The sequence below is a fragment of the Condylostylus longicornis genome, unplaced genomic scaffold (genome assembly GCF_029603195.1).
Source record: "Condylostylus longicornis isolate FDR11 unplaced genomic scaffold, ASM2960319v2 ptg000022l, whole genome shotgun sequence".
Lineage (NCBI taxonomy): Eukaryota > Metazoa > Arthropoda > Insecta > Diptera > Dolichopodidae > Condylostylus > Condylostylus longicornis.
The window spans coordinates 4,109,863-4,125,363 of record NW_026577991.1 but is presented as its reverse complement, the minus strand read 5'-3'; the positions used below and the strand labels follow the sequence as shown (position 1 = coordinate 4,125,363).

Here is a 15,501-nt window from a genome sequence, read left to right as displayed (position 1 = left end):
TTCATTAAAGAAAAATAATATAGGTAATTTATTCTAAGATAGCAGATAGCCATTGATAATTAAGATTCAAAATGTTCAATTATGTTCTCAAACCATAAAATAACAATTTTGCTAATAACAAATTGTATTTAATATTAATACACAAGTATAAGAGTAATACTTTTATTTTTTTATAATAATTACCTTTAATAGTGTATAATAACTACTTGGCAATCCTGGAAATTGATTTTTAATATATTCTTATTCAATTCACCCCTAATCCTCTTATAATAATTTTAAATAATCAAAATTTTCATCCATGTTCCAACTTTGACAACTAAAACTTGTGTCATCAATATACAAAAGGAAAAGTAAAAAATTTTTTTATAAATTTCCAATTTTAAAAATTGTGTTTTAATTATTAAATAATTTAAAAAATATTCAAAAAATCATGGCTAAAACTTATGATTATTTATTTAAATTATTATTAATTGGAGATTCTGGTGTTGGGAAAACTTGCATTCTATTTCGGTTCTCCGAAGACAGTTTCTCATCTAGCTTTATCTCGACAATAGGTAAGTACCTACTTTAATAAATTTTTGTATTCCTATTGGTTTATTCACACTATATACCTTTTCGAAAGTTAGTTTCAAACATAATCATATAACATAGGACTTTTAACATGTGTAAGGCGCACTTTTTTGCTACAACTAATCATAAAAAAGAAAAAAGAAACGGTGTTGTATTATCTTTAGATAAATGAATGATTCATAATTATTCTTACGTCTTAATTGGAAAGAAGAAAGAAATTATTCGATTAACTTATAGTGTTATATTAAAGACAAGATTTACATTGATAACATATCAATATGATGTTATGATTTATGATTTTATCAAAATCATAATATAATTCGAGATTTTTATTTTGAATTTATGTTATTGTACTCAAAATGTGCTATGCATTGGAATATTTCAAGCAAATGTACTTATACTAAAATTTATTATTTTAAAAAATGAGACTCCATAGAAATTTATAAATTTAGAGTTTTTAGAAAAGGAGACTCTTAACGTTATAATTTCATAACTGAAATCCTTGTATATACCTACTTGCATATGGGAATTGCATTTATTTTATAATATCGATGATATTTTTCTTTTATAATTTCTTTTTATAAAATAAGTTCCTATTAATAAACAAATTCATATATAGGTGCATATTTGTATATGTACACATCTATGTATGCATGGACTTTCTACGTTAAAATAATGCAAAGTTATTTTTTTTTCTATATTGTGAAAGAAAATCAAGTAAAAGTAAGTAGTGGTTTAGATATGGGTATCTGCTAAATATAGAGAAAAATAAAAGTTCGTCAAAATAATTTGTGTTTTGTTTTGGTAGTATGCTCATGTTGGCAGCTAATATTTTCGGATTTATTTTTGTATCAACTACGTTATCATACAAAATAATATTTGTTTTGTAAACATTGCATTTAAATTTCGCAATTCCAAATATACTAAATAAATTTTGTGTTATAAAATACATAATATATAAATAAGCGCCGACCTGTAGGTACGTACTATAGTAAAATTGGAATTTTAATGGTGGGTGCCTAGCAAAAATTACTACGATTATAATAAAAACTAAATAAATATGTATTGGTCGTGTGTACTGCTGGAGTTGCACCAATTTTTAGAATTTACATCCTTATATTATTGTTAAGTAGGTATTTAAAGTTATTTTGCCTGTTATAGAATAGAAATGATGACGGTTTTTTCATATAAACATTTTTACAATTTATAATAAAAAACTCAATAAAAAAAATCATTCAATATCTTTGATATGGATTTTAAAAAATACAATATTATAGTGGGAAACACCTACCTACATAATATGAAAAATCATTTATTTCTCCATCAAGTCGTTTTTGTTTTCTCCCTATAATTTTGGTTGTAGTAGAAATTTCGGTTATAGTTTACCTAACCTGTAAAATATTATTTATTTACATGTCAAAATACATTTTCTTATTTATTTTATATTTATATTGTTTTTTAATTTGTTTCTATACTTACTAAGTATAATTAATATTTATTTTTAACAAAGAAAATTTTTTTTTGAAAAAAAGAAAAGTTTTTCTTTTTCAAAAATAATTATTCGTATTATCTATTTAAAAAATTTAATAATTTGCTGTTCATTCCTTTTTTCGTTAAATCTATAATTCTGTCATTTCTAAAAAAGTACTATATAATTACTCAATATTTAAAACGTTTTAACTAAAGATTGAAAAATAAAAAATTGAAATAAAAATGCTTTTGTTTATATTTTTGCATAAAAATATTGAAAAAATTTAATTTGTCATTATTTGAAAACCAATTAAAAGAAAAGAAACCTTCAAAAAAAAGTACTTCAAAACTTAAAATACGTTTCTTTGAAATAAAAGAAAATGGATATACGTCATTATTTTTCCCGGTAACAACTCAGAATTGACTTGACATATTGAAAAATCAAACAATATCGCCATTTCTTTTCTACCATTAGTGCAGCTAACTTCACTCGGTACTTTTTTCACTTGCTCTCCTCAGCCTGAAAAAAGCCAAGCCAGTGTCGTAAAAATTAAAAATATTTAATATAAAATATTTCAATAATATTCTGAATGAATCGGATATAAATTTAAATTAAATATAAAAAAAAATTTAATATTTGTTGGAATGGCAAGTGTAGTTTAAATAGAATTCGTAATATAGAAAGTAAAAATATTGAAAGACTTTGAAGTGCGCTGGGTATTTGTATTTTGTTGAAATGGTGTTGTTTCTTTCGACTTACATAAATTTTCGATAATAATAAAAAAAAAATCAACATAAATTTTTGGAATATTCTTTTGAGAATATTAGCTTAGAATAATAAAAGAAAAATATACAATATTACAATAATATAAAATAAAAAGCTTTCCGGAAGAAGTGCAAATAATTGTGAAAAATGACGGAATAAAAGAAAAAAAAAATGAAATGAAATTTATTAAAGTGACATTTTGGTATTGGACATTTTGTTCTCTTTGTTGAAAGAAAAAAAAGTGTACCTACTAGATCTTACTCTACCTTCTTTACATATGACTGAAATTTGATTTTAGAACAAAAATTTAATAAAGATGGAATAAGTCGTGGCAAATATTTAGCGAAAAACTAAAAAAATATCAAAGGTCTGCATTTGTCGAATGGCTGCAGTGGATGGCCCAACTAGGCAATCGAGAGTTTCTATGAGCATCTCTATGTCGTTAGTTCAAGGTGGTGCTGCAAGTGGTGCACCTCAAGGTGCAATATTAGCAGCTGCTTCTCCATATTATCAACAGCCAGCCATACCACAAGATGTACAACCAGATCGGCCAATAGGTTATGGAGCATTTGGTGTTGTTTGGGCTGTAACCGATCCTAGGGATGGGCGTCGTGTTGCATTAAAAAAGTTGCCAAATGTTTTTCAATCATTGGTATCATCAAAACGAGTTTTTCGTGAATTAAAAATGTTATGCTTTTTTAAACATGAAAATGTTTTATCGGCCTTGGATATATTACAACCACCACATTTAGATTTCTTCCAGGAAATATATGTGATAACAGAATTATTGCAATCCGATCTCCACAAAATAATTGTATCACCACAACATTTATCTGCAGATCACATAAAAGTATTTCTTTATCAAATTTTACGCGGTCTAAAATATTTACATTCTGCTCGAATTTTACATCGTGATATTAAGCCAGGTAATCTATTGGTTAATAGCAATTGTGTTCTTAAGATATGTGATTTTGGATTAGCAAGAGTTGAAGAACCAGATCATTTAAAGCATATGACACAAGAAGTTGTTACACAATATTATAGGGCACCAGAAATTTTAATGGGTGCAAAACACTATTCTGCAGCTGTTGATGTATGGTCAGTTGGTTGTATTTTTGGTGAGTTATTAGGCCGTCGAATTTTATTTCAAGCTCAAAGTCCAGTACAACAATTGGAGTTAATAACAGAATTGTTAGGTACACCATCAATGGAAGATATGCGACATGCTTGTGAGGGAGCTAGATCTCATATGTTACGTAGAGCTCCAAAGCCACCATCATTTTCTGCATTATATGCATTAAGTTCACATGCTACACATGAAGCTGTACATTTACTTTGCCAAATGTTAGTTTTTGATCCAGATAAAAGGATATCAGTTATTGATGCATTAGCACATCCATATTTAGATGAAGGACGTTTAAGATATCATTCATGTATGTGTAAATGTTGTTTTACAACATCATCTGGTATGAGACAATATACTGGTGAATTTGAACCATCAGCTGGTCAATTCTTTGATGATTTATGGGAAAAGAAATTAACATCATTACAGCAAGTTAAAGAAGAAATGCATAAATTTATAGCTGAACAATTACAAACTGGACGTGTACCACTTTGTATAAATCCTCAGAGTGCTGCATTTAAGAGTTTTGCAAGCTCAACTGTTGCCCATCCATCTGAACTGCCACCCTCACCTCATCAATGGGAATGACGACAAAACGAGGCTACAGCTGCCTAAACAAAAAACAAAGCAAAAATAAACAAAAAGAAAAAAAACCATATAAAAAGATCTGGATAATATTTTTAATTTTTATTAACATTTTAGATATAATTTTACTAACAATTTTTAGAACTTAAAGATATCAATCAAATACATAAATGTATGTAAATATATATTGATATGTTAATATACATTCACATTATATGTATATGACTTATAAAGACGTTCATATATATATATATATATATATTAATGTATATATATGAAACAATTATATTTTCATATGTATATCTATAATATATATGATTATATCTATATATTTCAAATTAATTTCAAAAAAAAAAAATACATCATTGTGTCTTTAAAATTTAAGAACAAAAATGCAAAATATTAAAAAAAAAATTATAATATAAAATTAATCTGATTAAGTTAATTTGAACAAAAACAAAAAAAAAATTAATACAAAATTTAAGGTACTCTCTTTATTGAAAACTACTATAATTATTACAAAATTAAATACATTTAAAAACAAAAAAAAAAAAAAAATTAAAAATATTTCAATAAAATAAAATTAAAATTTAATTTGACAAAAAATTAAAATTAATTAGTTAATATGCTAGTCTGATAGGAAGGACTTTACCAGCATCAATTTTAATATTAATTGTAAAACTTAGAAATAGCTTTTTTTCTTGTAATAAGAAAGACTTGTAATATATTAAAAAATTAAATAATAATTGATAATAAAATACCTACAAAATTATATATATATATAAATAAATATAATTCAGATTTAAACTTGATTTTGTAACGACCTGATTTGTGAGTTTAAATAATAAGGAAATCCAAAAAATTATAAAAAAAAAAAATGAAAAAAATTTAAAAAAAAAAAAAAAAAAACAAAAAATATTAAGAATGTACGGAAAAAAATAATAATAATGGTCAAAAAAAAGAAAAAAAAATACTCAGAATATGAAAAATGTTTCTTAATTCCTCTTTTTAATTTTTTTTAGAGAAGCAGATTCAATATTCAAGATTTTTTTTTTTTTTATTCGGCATTAAAATAAAAAAAAACCTATTTACAAAAACAAATATTATTATTTTCTTTATTTATTCAGAACCAAAAAAAAAAAAAAAACATTTTATAGAACAATGTCTTCCATAACCCTGCAATTTAATTAATTTTTAGCATTTAGCAAACATTTAAATTATAAAAAAAATATAAGTAGGTATACATAGGTACAGTTTTATAGCAGGTGACGCGATAGATCTGCGATATTCACGGACACGGAATATATACATAGTTTTTAAATAGATTTTCTACTATATTTTTGTATCTTGTAATAAATTCTAAATTAAAAATAGATTAGTTTGCTTTTTGAAACAATTAGGTACTTACTTTTTTTTCGAAGTAAATAAGATCGTGCACATAAAATATTTATCATAAAAGATTATTACAAACAAAATTTTATTGGATAAAAAATTGACCTGATTACCTAAAAGCAAGAAATATAAATTACCGAAATTAGTGGTCTGTGAGTATAGCTTTGACTGTTCGCCGTTTATCTAAAAATTTTACGAGAATTAAAAGAGTATTTTAGCCTTTCTTTTACTAAATAATCCTGTTATTAGCGCTTTTCTTCCGTAAATCATAAACAATAACGCAATATAAATGAATCTAATTAAATACTTTTGTAAATAATATTTTAATGTTTTATTTTTTTTTTTTCTAAGTAGACCAAACAAAAACAGGCACCTACTTTCAATGAAATTAGAAACAATTAAATAACTATAATATTTTTTTTATAATTGATTTTATTTTATATACTTTAAAAAATGTAGTAAATGAATTTTTGTACATGACCTATGTTATAATAAAAAAGAAAAGAAATTTAATTGAAAATATTCTCAATATTTATTTTTAAGTATGTATGTACATAAAGTATATACAAAAATATTTTCAATAACGCGAGAATATCTTTAGAAGAAATTTTTTCAAAAATTCACTTAAAATTATACATATGTATACATATATATATATATGAAAAGTTTGAATATTTTGAAAGTAATTTTTTTTATACACACTTTTCTTGAAAAACATTTCCAATTAAAAAAAAAAAACATAAGAAACACAAGAAAAAAGGAAAATTATGTATGAGTATGAATAACAACAATTCATTAAAAAATGAAAAAAAAAAATGTATATTTTATTTTAAACAATGAGTACAATGAACTTTTAAGAGTAAAGAGTGGGCAGCAGGGGGAGATGACATGCCGATGGGTCAGCCTATCTAGTACACTTTATTTACTACGTTGTTCTTTTCTTTTGTACGTTTTTATTATTAACTTAAATAAATTATATTTTTTTTATTATTTTTTTTTTTTTTGGAGGACACAGACCTGACTGGCTGACTGACTGAGTGACGGGGGTTTTTCTTTCTTATTTCTTATTTTCTCAATGAAATTTTTTATAATTTTTTTTTTTATTTTTCAAAATTTATTGTATTTTATTTGTATGAATTTTACAATTTCAATAGTATAATAATTATTTTACCTTGTATGATTTTGTTATAATTTTAAAAACGTTTCATACAAATATAGAATTTCAAAAATAAAAATATTATATCTTCCTTGTTTATTTTTAAATGTATGTATGTACATTTAGAAAAACAAAGGACATTAAGCGCATAATTTGTACACAAAAATAATTGCGAAGGTTTGTAACACGTTCGAAAATTGTACGCTGCACACACTATAAATATAGATCGTTTGGAAATTTTTTGCTGTTGTAAAGTACTTTCGCAAATTTATTCTGTAATAAAGGAATGTCAGAAATGTTGCGCAGACATCTAGAATAAATTTTTTCGTTCTATCGTGGAATTTGTATTTATTAAGCTTCAGAATTCGAAGGCAAATATAAAATACATAGCTGAAGTTTTTGAAATTAGAAATTTAAATTTTGCCAGCTTGCATAAATTAGAAACGCTTGCGCCTAATTTTTTTAAGATTTATGCTATTTTTTTTTGCATTTAATTTAATTTTTATTAATTTTCATATATTTTGTTATTAAATTAAAAAAATTTTTCTATGTATTTACACCCTTGAATATTAAAAATTTTATTAAAAATATTTTAAAAATAGTGAGTGAAAAAATAACAAAAGAACGGGAAGATATTTCTTTCTTTTAAAAATTCTCAAAGACAAACATTATTGAGAATGCCTAGACTGTGTATGTGTTTTTGTGTTTAAAATGATTAATGCATTTAATTTTTCAATTTCAATTAATTTTTCAGTTTCTTATTTTGATTTCCACGTTTGTTGTTTTATTTTTTTATTTATTTTATATACAAGTATAATTTTTTTTTTTCAATAAAAGCAGAAATGAATTCTAAATTTTAAACAAAGTAACGATTCCTTATTTTAAGATCTTTGTTTCGTCAAATTTTGATTGCATGATTGTTGTATTTGAATTTTAATGTTATTGTATAAGTGTTGAAGTTTTATGTAAGGAAATCAAAATTAAAAATTACTTAATTTTTGAAGCCTATAATGCTATCAGTTTTTCTGTTTTTTTTTGTCTTCTGGTAATTTGGTAGATTTTTTCCAAAAAATTTCCTTTAATATAATGAGATCTACCTAAAATTTATAATTCTTTTGACCTGATCTGATCATTTTTTTCTCGTACTCTTTTTGGTTTCACGAAACAAAACAAAAAATATAATAACAAAAAAAAAAAAAGTTAAAGGTAAATAAAATAAGGATTTTTTTCTCGGGACTTAAAACCGGTTTTTAGCTTAGCCATCTTTCATAATAAAAAATGTTATTCCAAACAACAGTATGTTAGTTAGTATATGGATGGATGTAGGTATACGAAAATGAAATGAGACAAAATTTTGTATAGGTGGTTTTGTTTATGGGTAGAATTGTTACAGGTCTTTTCTACTGTTTGAAGATTTTAAGAAAAAATTTATATTTAGATTTTATGAATGCACTTATACTCCATTATATACCTACATGTATATACATATATGTATGTCTTCGAACAATTTTTACAGCTGTTATGATGAAAATAAAAAGAAGAGAAAAATATCTATTTTTTTTTTAAAGTAAATTGGGTTAAAATTAACATTGGTACTTGCGATGGTTTTTGTTTTCAATATTTTTTTTTACCTTTGCAGCGCAACTACTTTTTTGTTTTTGTTTTGTATTTTAATTTAGAAAAAAGAAAGAGAATTAAAATTATTTTACCTAATAATGATATGGCTGTATCTTGTATACATCTACATCGTATCTTAGAAATTTAACAAAAAGTATATTGTAGTTATTCTATTTTATGATTTTTTTTTCTTTGTTATTATTTTTGTATCTGTTGTATATCATAGATGAATACTGGATATATAATAATTGTTCATTATATTATGTATGTATGTATGTATTTTTTATTATAATGAACAATATAAAATGTATATGGATGAATAGAGATGTAGGTATGTAGCCATTTATTATAATATTAAAGGTACGGGAAGATCTATGCAAGTATATAGTATAATGAGTAACATAAGTAATACAAAATGAATATTGTTTTTCAGATTTTCGATTATAAAAAAAAAATAAAATAAAAATGGTGTTAATGACTTAACATAATTTTCTTGGAAAAATTTAAATATATGCATATGTATGCAGTTATTTATTTTATTCGTCATAATAAATTTAAGATTAAAAATAATAAATTTTTGGAAAATATTTAAAAATATTGAAAGAGAAGGTAAAACAAATCTTTTAATTAAGGATTTTTAAATTTTCGAGAAAATCGTCATTTAGTTTGAAATAAATGCATGTTATGTACACATTTTTCCTTATATTTTATTTTTACCCATAAGATTTTTTATGAATCGCAATTCACTTGCATGAGCACTATTTTTAGACCCGTAGCAAATCTCAGTATTACGTCCGCTGGCAGTTGTCAAGCTCCCGAAGGAGTTACAAAATTTCACCCGAAATTTCTTATTTTTAAACGGACCATAGCCTCATATTCGCACAATATATGCTCTACGGTCTCACTCACTTCCAAGCCGAAACGTTACAGTTTACACTTCACCTTTTCCATTCTAATGACCGGTAAGAATCTGAATTATCAGCTTTATATACAATTTATAATTATCAAACATGCATAAAGCAATAAAGTCTCTAATTATATTAAATGATAATTTTTATATTAAACTGTTTTTCATTTAAAAAATTCTAATTTTCCCTGCGAATTTGTTTTATTTTTTTTTATATTGCAATTAATACATCTTATGAATTCTGTTATATTGAATATTTAAAAGCACAAAAAAAAAATAATAATCCAACAATTTACAGCTTTTATTATTTCCTTTGTATTAAGAATTAAATTTAGAAATTCTGAAATTTGATCTTTTAGGAAAAATATTTTTTTCTAAATATTTTGCATCTAATTGAATCAGATAATTTTTCATTGTGGTAAAATGCTTTTTCAAACGCATTTACATTATTATTTTTATTAGTAATTTAATTTTTTTTTTTTCAATATGCAGTAATTAAACAAAGAAAATAATTTAATTATTATAATTAAATTTTATTTAATGCATAATTGCATTGCATTTTTTTTTAAACAATCCGAAAACTTGGAACATAATGTACAATAATATGTCTATTGTTAAATTTCCGTATTTTTTAATTATTTCATTTATTAAGCATAGATTTGAGCATATTGAGCGTAATTAATTTCATATACATATGTATGTATGTATGTATATAAATATGTAGATTAAATTGCAAATACAGATTTTATCAAAATCAAAAATTCTAAACTGCAATTTTACAAACCAGGACTCTATTACACCAACCCCTTAAAGTTTTGATACTACTTTATCATTTTTAAAAAAGTGCCTTATTATTACGAGTATATTAGTACAATATATGTAGTTCATTAGTTTTTTGAATTTTTGTGCAGAACAGAAATTTTATTATTTTAAAATTTTACGAAATCGACTCTACATAATGAATATGGGAGAGTAATGCAATTCAATTTCAATTTTTCGAAAATTGAAATGAAATTTTTCATATTTACTCCATATTTTATAATAGACACATCACTTAAGTATATTGGGGCCCTCTATAAATATAAAATAGAAATTCTAATTCAAAACAATTCCATCATTTCTAGTGAAGCATCTAAGAGAATATGGATGATTTACAATATTCATTAAAAAATATTAACGCCAATAAAATAGAAAAAAATAAAATTTCCTTTATATGCTAAATTCGAATTAATAAAATGATTTACATACATACATATATACATAAATTTTATTATATTAAGAAAATCTTCCTCAAGAAAATTTATAATATTCTAAATTAAACCATTAGAAAATATTAAAAATGATAAATTGGCACGCAATATTACATAAAAACAGAATACATACAAACATATTTATTTTATTCTATAAATTTTTAAATATTGAACAAAAACATTTTTTTCGAAAATAAAATTTAATAATAATTTTGAACAGTGATGATAATTATAAATTTGTTATAATGTGTGTATGTTGTCTAAAATAAATTCAAAACAGATGTTAAAAATATTATTTTCTTTTTTTTTTGTATATTTTTATAATATTTTAATTGAATGTGATTGACCTTCACATTTTCCCTAAAAACAAAAGAAGAGAAGCAAATTTAAATTCTAATTATTGCCTCTTATGTTACAATTTTCTTGAAAAAAAAAAATATTCAAATTATTATGAAATTGAAATAAAAATTTCTTTTCTAGATGGTTGACAAAAAAATTTATAATTAATTCTTATAATAATAATTATTTTAAATAGATAAGTGTACATTCATAGTATCCACATACATGTATATTTATATATTATATAGAAAATATCTTATTATTTTAAAATTTTTAATTATGTATTTTTTTTTTAATTTTAGGCATCGATTTTAAAATTCGTACAATAGAACTTGATGGAAAGAAAATTAAATTGCAAATATGGTAATTAATTACAACACGATATTTATTTACATATTATGAATTTGTTAATAATTATAAGAAATAATTAATATATTTTTAATTATTATTTTAGGGATACAGCTGGACAAGAACGTTTCAGAACTATAACAACAGCATATTACAGAGGTTCAATGGGTATAATGCTCGTATATGATATTACACAAGAGAAATCATTTGAAAATATTAAAAATTGGATTAGAAATATTGAAGAGAATTCAGCAGAAGATGTTGAAAAAATGCTAATAGGAAATAAATGTGATTTTAATCAGAGACGACAAGTAAATTCAATAAATAATAATAATAAAAATATTATTTCATTTATTATTATTTACAATTTAAATGATTAAATTTTTTTCTTTCTTTCTTTTCTTTTATTTGTTTTACATAAAAAAAAAAAAAAAAAAAAAAAAGGTTTCAAAAGAACGAGGTGAACAGCTTGCATGTGAATATGGTATAAAATTTTTAGAGACATCTGCAAAATCAAGTATTAACGTTGAAGAAGCCTTTTTAATTCTTGCTACTGACATTAAAGCTAAAATGGAAAAACGAATGGTATAATAATTATTATTTTAAAAATTTATTTTGTTTGTTTTTAATTAATATAATTTTTTTTTATTTTAGGAAGCAATTAATCCACCAAAAGGTGGTCGTCAGTTAAGTAAAACTGATCCTCCTAAAAAAACAGATAGCTGGTTATCTAGGTGCAGTTTACTTTGACGTGTTATTATAAATTCAAAATACCGAAATAACAATAATAATAATAATGATAATAATAATAATAATGATAAATATTATAATTATAATAATATTTGTAACAGAAATATTTATAAAATTACTAAATTTCATTACAATAAATCACTTAAAATTTTATTATTTAATCTTATTTGTAATAAAATAAAAAATATATTGTACATTATGTGAACGGCCTGAAATACACACAAACTGGATAGACAATATATTATTTACGGAAACGAAAAAATAAAAAAAAAAATTGAGAGAAAAATTAAAAAAAAAATATAAAAATTCTTTTTTTGTGTAGTATTTATGATTTTTAAAATTAGAAATCGAAGGGTAAATATTATTGACAATGAAATATGTAGTATGTAGTACGAAAACTCATATAATGTACAATTAAAAAAAAAAAAAACAAATGTTTTTTTTTGTAAATTTTTTTAAGTAAAAAACAAGACAACAACTAGAAAACAGCACACATTTTATAATATTATATAATAATACTTAAAAATATGTATACATTTTTACATTACATTTAATTAATGCATATAGATATTTATACTGTTTTTAAATCATTATAACATGAAAATTAAACTAAAGAAGTAAAAATATAAAAATTAAAAATATTTTTTATTCAAATGGAAAAAACAAAAAAAAAACAGAAATTTTTCAAAAGTAATTAAGAAAAGGATGCCATAGCACAAAATAATAAAAAAAAATATAAACGTGAAAAATAGTGTAATTCTATAAATTTGATTTTTTATTTTTTTTTTTATTAATTTTCTTTATTTATTATTTTTCCTATAGCTTTTTGTTTTGATAAATTAAAAATTTTATTATTTGTAATGTCATTTTTGACATAACACATTGGTTGCCTATGAAAATGCAGATCAAAAGACGTCAAATTTACTTATTCAGTAATCAAAACAGTAATTACTGATTAGGTTAAATTGATGTTAGATCTGTCTTTTTGGTAAAACCTCATTAATATAAAAAAAAAAAAATAATTAAAAAAATAAATTTAATAAAAATCTTATCCCGCGAAAAATTTCCATTGAAATTGTAGTAAATTTTAAATAATTTTTTTTTTTTAAACAAAAGTGTATAAACAATATTTTTTTTTAATTTTATTATACTTTTAAATACACATTATTTAACAAGAATCTTAATTCTTGTATTTTAATAATTAAATATTAAATGGTGCTGGTTGTAAAAAGTTTAAAATTTTTTTTTTTTTTATATAAAAATTTTTAATTTAAAATAGTTGTTCGGTATTTTTTTTTTTTTTATAAAGGAAAATAATCTTGCAGCAAAATAATTATAATTTAATATGCATAATATTTAAGAATTTAAGATGCATATTTTCTTTATATAAGTTAAAAATTTAATATAAATTATACGTTTTTATTAAAAAATAGAAAAACGTTAAAAAAATAAAAGGTAAAAGTTATAAAATACTTAATTACATTATTTTAATCTACTATGATATATTATTATTATTTTGGAATGGAAAATTATTTTGAAAAAGTTGAAATTTTTTAAATAAATTCTCAAAAAAAAACATAAATATAAATACCAATATTCTGTTAATCGCATAACTGGAAGCAATGTAATATTATTGAATAATATTTTGATTTTCATTATTGAATTTCAAGTTTTGTAATTGATTGAATGGAACAATCCGACATGATGGGTCAAAATGATGTGACTAACAGAATTTGAATGGAAAATATGAAATATACCTCCGAAAAGTTTTTATAAAAATAAAATAAAAAGACAATAAAATTTTCAGATTTTCAAAATAAATTAAGAACATAATTAAACTAAATTTTACAAGAATAAAATTTTCTGATATAAATAAAATAATATTATATACTCTAATCAACGTTCATTAATTAAATATAATCATTAAAATATAAAAAAAAAAACAGATTATAAATTTTGTCTTATTACAATTTTCCATACAAGTTTCTTTTATCAGTGTCTTATCACTCTTATTAATAATAATTTAAAAAAATAAAAATAAATTTTAGTTTATATTTGTCTTATATTGTAATTTAATTAAATTCTAAATTAATTTTAATAAGTATTGTGTTTAATTGTTAAATTTAAATCATATTTTTTTTTTTTAATGTAATAATTATAGTATAAATTTCATTCCATCCCATTCGTTTTTTTTAAATTCTAAAATGCGATATTACTGCAAGAAATTTTTCCTAAAATCGAAGAAAAAAGAAAAAAAAAGTAAAAGTAAATTTCGAAAAAATTAAATAAAAATTCAAAAAATGACCTACAAAATTTTTTTTTTGTTAAAAAGAAAAATTATATGAAATTATAGTTCAATTTTTATTATAGATTTTGTTATATGTATGTATGTAATTTAATTTAATCTTTTTTATTGGTTATTGAAATTATCTATTATAGTGTTTTTTTTTTCTTTCCTTATGTATTTTTTTCATTTCTTTAGTAATTTCCTTGTGTAATCAATATTGTAATTTAAAATTAGATATCAATTCTATATTAATATAATTAATACATACAAAAAAAAAAAAAAAAAACTTTTTCACTGGTAGATTTATGTCATAAATATGATTTTAAACGTATAATGAAATACATATATATTATTTAAATAAAAATTTGGAAATATATGATGAAAAAAATTTAAATTCAGTTTTTATTTTCGATACACCCTTTGTCTTTGTTTGAGATCGTTCTTATCCGGTCATTTTGTATAGACAATTTTCTATTTCTTTAAATAAAAGTATAATATAATAAAATAAAAGTAATGATCCTTAGAATAGTTACTTACCAAAAAAATTGAATATTTACTTCTTAATTTAAATATGCATACTTTAATTTAAAATGTATTTAATTTATGTTAAATATTTTGTAAAGATAGAAATCGTACTAGTAGTGATGGTAATTTTAAAAAAATTAAACTATCAATATTTTCAATTTTATTCAAAATCAGTTTCTCTCAAAAGCTTCGTTTACTATTTTTAACAAATATAAAGATTAGTAAATGGTGATTTCTTTAAATTTCAAATTAGATTTAGATTTTATTGCATTATAAACTGGAAATCTTATAATTTAAAATTAATCCCATTTTCTATCGTAATAATTACAAATAAATTAAATAAAAAATAAAATCTAAAAAAAAGATCCACCAGCGATTCAAAATAATTTTTTTTTACCAGTTTAGTTAAAGCTTTT

At 21.9% G+C, this 15,501-nt stretch overlaps 2 protein-coding genes across 2 annotated transcripts; both read left to right on the top strand.

The window, feature by feature from the left end:
• Nucleotides 1–315: 315 nt before the first annotated feature.
• LOC129606713 (ras-related protein Rab-8A) lies at nucleotides 316–14,513 on the top strand. The gene is made up of 5 exons (XM_055517199.1): nucleotides 316–554; nucleotides 11,478–11,538; nucleotides 11,630–11,834; nucleotides 11,968–12,108; nucleotides 12,178–14,513. Exons 1-5 carry the CDS (start codon nucleotides 431–433, stop codon nucleotides 12,271–12,273), a joined length of 627 nt encoding a protein of 208 aa, XP_055373174.1. The 5' UTR covers nucleotides 316–430; the 3' UTR covers nucleotides 12,274–14,513.
• On the top strand, nucleotides 2,345–4,665 carry LOC129606712 (serine/threonine-protein kinase NLK). The gene has a single exon (XM_055517198.1). The coding sequence runs from the start codon at nucleotides 3,189–3,191 to the stop codon at nucleotides 4,515–4,517; it is 1,329 nt and encodes a 442-aa protein (XP_055373173.1). The 5' UTR covers nucleotides 2,345–3,188; the 3' UTR covers nucleotides 4,518–4,665.
• Nucleotides 14,514–15,501: the final 988 nt, after the last annotated feature.